At 39.0% G+C, this 9040-nt stretch overlaps 1 protein-coding gene across 1 annotated transcript; it reads right to left on the bottom strand.

The window, feature by feature from the left end:
* Window positions 1-6431: 6431 nt before the first annotated feature.
* Window positions 6432-7961, bottom strand: LOC149956321 (uncharacterized protein F54H12.2-like). The gene is made up of 2 exons (XM_090166853.1): window positions 7079-7961; window positions 6432-6520 (listed from the first exon to the last, which is right to left on the bottom strand). Exons 1-2 carry the CDS (start codon window positions 7959-7961, stop codon window positions 6432-6434), a joined length of 972 nt encoding a protein of 323 aa, XP_090022979.1.
* Between the last annotated feature and the right edge of the window lie 1079 nt (window positions 7962-9040).

Here is a 9040-nt window from a genome sequence, read left to right as displayed (position 1 = left end):
TGCGTTGAATTCTCCGAATGTTAGGGAAGGTTAGCTGTTTTTAAAGTTCATTTTAGACCTGTACATGTTTCAATTTAACTTTTTAAGTTTATTATTCATTACTCTCACTGAGTGGTTCGCCTAAAGCTTTATTTTATACTGTGATAATTTATATAGTTAAATTGTAATTCCAAAAGTAAGATTTGCATTGAATTCTCCGAATGTTAGGGAAGGTTCGCTGTTTTTAAAGTTCATTTTAGACCTGTACATGTTTCAATTTAACTTTTTAAGTTTATTATTCATTACTCTCACTGAACGGTTCGCCTAAAGCTTTATTTTATACTGTAATAATTTATATAGTTAAATTGTAATTCCAAAAGTAAGATTTGCATTGAGTTCTCCAAAACTAAGGAAGGTTCGCTGTTTTTAAAGTTCATTTTGGACCTGTACATGTTTCAATTTAACTTTTTAAGTTAATTATTCATTACTCTCACTGAACGGTTCGCCTAAAGCTTTATTTTATACTGTAATAATTTATATTGTTAAATTGTAATTCCAAAAGTAAGATTTGCGTTGAGTTCTCCAAAACTAAGGAAGGTTCGCTGTTTTTAAAGTTCATTAGGGACCTGTAAATGTTTCAATTTAACTTTTTAAGTTTATTATTCATTACTCTCACTGAGTGGTTCGCCTAAAGCTTTATTTCATTTTGTTATATTTTATATATTGGATTTGGAATTCCAAAAGTAAGATTTGCATTGAATTCTCCGAATATTAGGGAAGGTTCGCTGTTTTTAAAGTTCATTTTGGACTTGTACATGTTTCAATTTAACTTTTTAAGTTTATTATTCATTACTCTCACTGAACGGTTCGCCTAAAGCTTTATTTTATACTGTGATAATTTATATAGTTAAATTGTAATTCCAAAAGTAAGATTTGGATAGATATTAAAATTAAGCTTCGAGAAACAGTAAGTTCTAGAGTACATTTTTCATTCGATAGTCTTAATTTTTTTAAGGAATAGTATTAAATGGCTTAGTTTTATTTTGCTTCTGATTTAATAATTAATTTATTGTTTTTTTACATTTGTATAAGGAAGTCCATTAATTTTTTAATAGTTTAGTTCGAAATTTTTTTTGTTATATAAAAATTAAATAACTATATAAGTTTTGTAATTTATATGTTAACTGCTAATACTTGCAGAGTTCGTGTTATTACAATCAAATTGTACACTTGTTCCAAACAAAATGTCTTGCCCGATTATCAAATTATCTTACTCGATTCCGATTCCAATTTTGACCCCATTTATTTAGGCCACTTTCAACCCAAAAAAATCTTTCTCCTTAAATTAAGAAACCACGTCCACGTAGTGAGGTCTTACGCCGCCATGTTCGGGGGAAAAGGGTACTGTCCATTTTGTTTGAAAGTTTTTACGAATAGCAAAGTAAAAAAGCAGCACAATTGCGAGGGGGGCCCTCGCAATTGTGCTTTTACTTAATTGTAAGCGGTGTCTCGACACGAATGTTTCCCATACCGAAGCTAGTCAACGCTGCGCCAACTGCTTTAGATATTTTTCGGGGAATACGTGCTTCCAAAGCATCTAGAATTAGGCACGTGCGACAAACTCAAACGTTGCCTGACTTGCGGGAAAGAGTTTGAAGGGGACCGCGTATGTGTTTTGAATTGTCACTACTGCAAAATTGAGCACCCGAAAAATGCGTGTTATGTTCAACCTATCACGTTACCGGAAAATTCCACCAGAATCCTTTACTTTGATTTTGAAACTTTAGTCTACAATGACGAGATTAAACCCGTTCTGCTCATTACTGCTATGCAAGACAGTCCTTACTCTGAAACGGATGATTACCATACCTTTACCGGCTTTAATTGCGTCGAGACGTTTTTAGATTACTTATTGGAGAGTCAGGTCGTTGCAAAAAAGGGTAAGACAAAATATTCAAAGGTCGAACAAATTTTTAAAAACATTACGTGCATTTCGCATTTTGGATCTGGATTTGACAGTTTACTCGAATTAAAAGGTGTTCTGACCGGGTCAATAGTCCCCGACGTTATCTTTAAAAGCTATAAACTTCTCGCGATGTTTCTGTCCAAATACAATATAAGATTTATAGATAGCTTTTCTTATTTTCCAGCCCCTCTCAGAAGCTTCTCCAAAACCTTTAATTTAAGCGAAAGCAAGGGATTTTTCCCGTATTCCTTTTTAAAAAAAGACACCTTAGACTATATCGGCGTCGTACCGGAAAACCCTTTTTCGAAGTAAATAAATTCACCCCTGAACAATTGGCAAATTTCGAAACTTGGTACGACGCCCAAAAATTTACCGTTTTTGATTTAAAAGAAGTGTTGACACAGTACGCCATTGATGACGTCAAGCTGTTACAGAGGGGTTTTGACCGGTTCAGAAATCTTTTTAGAGAAAAGGTCAATTTCGACATTTTGGCGGGAAAAAGCGTGACTCTACCAGGAGCTTTAACCGATTTATTTTTGAGTCGGTATCTGAAACCAAATACCATAGCTATTATCCCGCCAGCAGGGTACAGGGGTAAGCATTCCGTTAAAGCTCTCAGATGGGCGGCTTACCTGGAGCAAAAAATGCACGTAAAGTTTCAAACGGCGCGATCTTTGGAGGGCGAAAAGTATTTAGCCCCCTACCACCCCGACATTTACAGCGCTGACCCTTTAATAATTGGGGAATTTTTCGGGTGTTTCTGGCACGGGTGTCCCAATCACACTGACCATAATGGGTACAATTACGAACTTAAAGAATCTAATATCAATAATTACTTAAAAACTCTCGACAAAATCGAATTTTATCGTCAAAATTACCATATGGGAGTGTGAATGGGACACGTTTTTAAAAGAAAACCCCGAAATAAATTCTTTTTGCGACGAGCTGGCTTTCTCTGACCCGATAAATTCGCGAAGCGCTCTGAGGGGCGGGCGCGTTCAAAACTTTTTACTGTATATAGAATCCACCCCCGAGAGGCCTATTAAATTTTACGATTTTAACAGCATGTACCCATCCGTTTCAATGACCAAAAATTACCGCTACCCCAAAGGGCTCCCCGAAATCTTAACTAGCGACTCTTGTCCCACCCCAAGATCTATATCTCCCCGTCTTGGGCTCCCTGATTGGCGATAAATTAATTTTCACGCTATGCAGAACGTGCGCCCTCTATAATCTAGCCGACTGTCGTCATACCGAGGCGGAACGCGCGATTACGGATACGTATACCACCCCGAGTTTTATTTATCCCTTCAATATAATTATAAAGTTTTACAAATTCACGAAGTGCAGCATTATCGCGAAACTTTCGACTCTGATTGCCCCCTATTTGACGATTACGTCAGAGATTTTTATAAAATGAAAACCCAATACGCTGGTTTTCCTAAAAACGTTGACTCCTTAGAAGAAAAACAAAAATATTTAAACGACTTTTGGGAACAGGACGGGATAAAAATAGGCCTAAAAGAGGTTAGCTCTAACCCGGCTCTCAAAGCGCTTGGCAAGCTTTCCCTTAACCAGCTTTGACTACGAGAATATCTGGCAATGTTGGCGCGGTATCTCAGAATTAAAGACTACGACGGCGCTCCAGCCGTTCAAATAAAACCGCCCCCTTTACCTCCTTCTTCGAGTACGTTAGCGCCAATACAGTTTCCACACGGTGCGATCTACCAGCCTCCCGCTGTACCTAACGTTTCATTCGGTAACCCGGCGCTCGCCTCTCCTAGTGTTTTTTTGCCTCCCCAAACGCCAAATCAGCTCCATCAACTGTTCGCCGCGCCGCCCGTACAACAGGTGCAAAGAGCCGTACAGCAACCTCTCCGCCAACTGGAAATGGCTATTAACAGCCCCCTCCCAGCATCACCGATAAATCCTGGAATTTCTACACCATGGCAGAGTGTCTCTGGAATTTCCGGCTTGGAAGAAAGTAAATCGCCCGACTACGCCCATAAAACTTTAATTGCAGCTCCACCGCATCTCGTGACGTCACGAAATATTCTATTCAAGCCTGACTTTGCGAGTACTCCAGGGTACCAAAAGGGGAAATGGAAGAACGGCGCTAGGAACGTTTTCACTTCGCCCGCTTGAGCTGAGCTACGTAAAACTCGAAGCGAAACGAGTCTAGAATATAGTACGCCAACTTTCAAAGACAGCAGTTACAAGCCCTCGGAATCCACCCTTCGTAATACCACCGAACCTGTTTCCTTGCCTTTCGTAGGACCGCTTCTGACAAGAAAGGAATTGCCAACCCGCCAAGGTCGCACAGAAAGACGCCGGGCGTATACTAAAGATCGTGAAATTAACGATTGGTAAATTAATGAATGGGAAAATTAATGTTTTTTGTAAAAAAAATGTTTATTAAACACTATTGATTACAAAATCTGTTTTCGTGATTAAATAAATGTACACACAATGCCAATAGCGAAATTACTTCGTTCATATATATTTCATTATTATACATTTTTAAAATTTTCTTAAAGCTTAATCCAGCAGACCTATTTAACAGAAACGAAGCGACGTGCAAACCGCAAGTTTCTTGGTTCATATCTTGAATTATATTTTTATTATAAAACCATTTCTGAGCTAAATGATCCAATTTAAAACCGTAGACATCAAAATGTTGACCGAAAGAACAAAAAAAAATCTCCCACGCGTTGTCCTTTCTTATTTTTAGCACTAACGAAGATTCCTATCCAATGGCTTCCCGGTATGGATGAGTCTTGTACATTGGCCACCAAACAAAAGGGTTTTTTTCGGACAATCTCGAGGTAAAGTATCTATGGAAAATGTGCCCAGAAAAAAAGGTTTGGTTCTCGGGTCACATTTTAAAAAGGCGTCCAATTGAAATGTATTCATGGCAAAACCCTTTGAATTTCTTCGGGGTAAAATGACCCCAATATTTTCTCGTTATTCTTGTCCTTGATATGGTAGAGTGGGCGGGGTTTATTTATCACCTTCCTCTTTGCTGCAATATCCTCTAAATCCCTTACGAAATACTTTGCTGGTTTTTGCTATGCGCACGTGATCGCCAATCTTGAATTTCGGTTCCTCTCGTTTCGCTTTCTTTCCAAATAGTTTTTGCCAAACAAGAAGCTCATTGGCTAAGGTTACTTCGCTAGGTCTAAATCCCGTCGTAAGATGAACGCTGTCGCTATAGGACTTTATAATTTTTGGTAGTTCTTTTATAAATTTTTTTCCTTTACTTTTGGTAAGAAATCTGTAAATTTTATTTTTAAGCGTCCTATTCACTCTCTCGCATACGCTGCTTTTTTATCGCCGTAACAAACGAAATGCTTAATCCCCTGGTCCTTGAAATAGCATTGCACTTTACGATTTAAAAATTCAGAGCCTTGATCAGTATTAATTTTCAAAGGCTTACGTTGTTTGTGGATTTTTTTGAAAGCCTCTAAGATATCGCTCACTCTCTTGTTTTTCCCGGGAATAGCGAATAAATATCGGGACAGAATATCGATATTAGTAAGAATATAATTAAATTTATTAATATTTTTTAATTCGTTTAACTCGATTAAATCAGCCTGGTGTTCTTCGTTCAAGCTCGTGACATTTTTTTTGAGATACACAAACATCGGTGTCGACCCGAGGCCTTAGACACCAGCACACACAATAACTGATTAATCAGGGTGAGATATGTGTAACGGCCACGCCAACGGGGGGATACGTGGGGACAGGGGTGGGGACACCCGTGGCGGAAGTATCCCGACCACCCGTTGGGGGATTGGTAGTCGTCCTCACACGGCCTTCCACAAACTCTGCCTCCCGGACGCCTGGGATTACAGGAATGACAAGCTCGTGACATAAGTCCTATTTCTAGGAAAATTAAATTTTCTATCTTTGTGCAACGTATAGGCGTCTTGGGTGAGCGCCCAATCTTTAATTTTTTTCTTGGAAATAGAGGTTAATTGTTCGGATAAACGTTTTAGTCCTCCCAGACTTTCGGGATTTTCTGGGTCAAAATAAATAGATTCTATATTCATGTTTTAACAGTTCAAAGTGTGCTTCATTATTAAATGAACGACCCGCAAAGTTTACATTTTTATACATTTTAATGGAAAGTTTTAATACATCAGCTCTGATAAAATTTCAGATTCATTTTGCATGATATTATGATATAAATTTTCTACCCCCAGTTTATAGTCGGGAAAGTTGACGTAAAACGCCTTAATTACTTTGTCATAGTTCATAAGGGGTATCGCCATCTTGACACTTTTTTCGAGTCTTTCGCAGAAATGTGACGCGATCGGTTTGCAACTAATGTGATGGGCCAATTGATTATGGCAGGGCAGGTTTGAGCATGCCTCGGTTAACGTAAATAATACACTTTTTAATTCGTCTAAAATAGACATTTTCATTCCTTCAAAAGCGTCTTTTCGGTCGGTTATTTCTTTATCGAGACTCGTACGGATAATCTTCAAACGGTCCCAGGCTTCTTTATCCAGGGCGACCCCGTTGGCGGAGGAATACACAACGTCGTAATTTGAATTAGACCCGCGAATAAAGCTGCGAATATCAATAATTCTTCCACGCTTACAGAAGAATCCTTCCAACTTGACATTATCCGACAACCAGCTATGAAAACGTATAGCTTCTGTAGTGGTATTGAAAAATCTTCAATATCTTGTTCATAGTTCCAGAGATTCTCCCACACTTTAACGCTAAAATTGACATATTTTCTATGTCCTTGACGGTTAATTAAAATTTCAGGCTCCGCGAGATTCGCCGATAAAAAAATGTCGAGTTGGTTGGAGAGAAAATGGGGGAGTGTCATTCTCAAACAAAAGCTCGCGTCGAACTAATCGAATAGAAAACAGGGTGGCTCATTTTATTCGATACTATATATCACCTTTCTGTCCCGAGTAATTAAAATCTCGTTATCAAATTCAAAGTACATTATACACACGACATTAGTCGGTAGGGGGTCTTTCAATTGAACATCTAAACGTAGAGACCCCTGTCGAGGAATACTCGTATAATCAGCCGAGGCATTCTGGTCCGCCGACATATCGAAAGTAAAGACCGTGTACCCCTCCTTAAAATTCGCAAAATTTAGATAATTACCCCTATCTTCGGAAGCTATGCCCATTGACTCGAATAAAGCCTGGTAAGGTAAACAGTAATTTGAATTTGCATAATCCATTTGAAATCCGTCAGGAGGGTATTTATCCGGTCCGACTGACAAAGACAAGTCGGTGATATTTAAATGTTCAAATTCCAAGCTATTTGTGGTCAATGACCCGTTGAAAGCTTCTTCTTTGACAAAAACTACAACTGCCCTTTTTGGTATTCTCCCGAGTATTACGTTATCGCGATTTATGTCTTTCAGACCCTGAGCGATAGAAAAACTTTTCATAATTGTTTGCGTAATGGGATAAATCGCTGGTATTCCGCTTTCTAGCATCCTAGCGTGGGCTAAACTTATCTGCGGAGCCACCTTGACTTTAGTAACGTATAAATACGCCTGTTCTAAAATTAGCTTATAATCTTTTCCCTGCTCTAAAGCTATTATACAAGTTAGACGAGGGCTTCTTACTAAGCGGAATCTTACGGGTAGTTGATTGACAATAAACTTATTCATGTGGCAAATATCGAGGGGTAAATGGCCCATTAACTCAAACGTGGTCGATTCTTTCGTTCGCGCGCATCTCTTCAGCATTCCGTTACGATCATTGTTAAAAGCAGGTTCCCACATGTCTTGCGGGTTACAGGTCAAGTTTGTATAATACATTCCATTTTCGAGTTGCGTTTTTTTAGCGTCTTCACCAAAATTAAGCAATTTCGCCAAGTACGCGTTATACGCCGAAAGATTATTTGTAGATTGTACAGACGTGTCGCCCAGATAAGCGTCGATTTGCGAAAAAAGAGTTCCAATAAGATTATTCGTGACCCCGACTTTCACTTCAGTGGCTGGTACGTCTGTACCGTCGAAATGCACGAGTTTCATTTTTAGTTTGAGCATAGTTTTGGATAAATCAATGTATAAGTCATCCGATGCCGGAATAAAAAATTCGAGAGGTCCATTGTCGGTCAAGTTATTCGTGGGTAGATATCGTATTTCGGTTGTAGCTAATATGTTGGTATTTAACACGGGTCGTTCGAACAAGTCTAACGAACTTAGCATGCCTTCTCGAAGCGCCATTGTTTCTTATCCCAAAAAATCGTCTTTCGTCCTTGATTTTTTTCGTTTTCTTTTTCCGTTGTCTAGGAGGCGTGCGTCTCTTACAAGTTCCACTGCCTGACTGGGGCTTACTCATTCTGTCAGCGGCTTTATGTAACAAATTGCTTCCGGCTAATCGTAAATTGTTGCGGATAGCCAATTGCGGATCTACACCGGATTCCAAATCACCGAACATACGCTTTCCGAGACCTAGCGCTTCGCTGCGTAAAGGTGTTACCATCGGTGTAATATATCTCATTAATTTCTTAAATATTCCACCCAAACCACGCCCTCTCTTGTAAACGGGGCCGGCAAACACTCGTCCCCCATATTGAGACTTATAGTAACGGAAATAACTGTTACTCTTTGATATCTTTCTTGAAATGAAGTCGAACGACCGTCTTCCCCGCGTTAAATATCATATTTTCTCCAAAATCAGTTTTTAAGTCTATCTCGATCAACTCTAGCTCTCTTGCTTTAACAGGGTAATAGTCTATTTTGTCGTATATAATAGAATTATTACGAGGCTGATCATTGCTCGCTAACGGTATAATTTTCATGAGAGGAGCGAAAGTATCTCAGGTATACTGGGGGTATATTAAATTCGAATATAGATAAAGCGTACTGGCTCCTCGGGATAAGTCGGCGGGGTAAGTACTGTCATGACCAACCAGGTCAAAATCGAAATCCGTAAATCCTAATAATTCTCCTAAACCTTTCTTACTCGATTTGAAGAAAATAGTCACAGCCCCGTGATCAGCTCCTACATGGATTGTGCCATTGGGGTTTATACCGAAATGAACAAGGTTTCTCACGTGATCAGGGATAGTGTTTGATATGGCGTCTAATAATGCTTGAATACTTAA

This window comes from Leiobunum rupestre, chromosome 2 (genome assembly GCF_980474605.1).
Source record: "Leiobunum rupestre chromosome 2, qqLeiRupe1.1.hap1, whole genome shotgun sequence".
NCBI classification, from domain to species: domain Eukaryota; kingdom Metazoa; phylum Arthropoda; class Arachnida; order Opiliones; family Sclerosomatidae; genus Leiobunum; species Leiobunum rupestre.
Note: the sequence above shows the minus strand (reverse complement) of the source record. Positions and strands in the feature narration are given on the sequence as shown.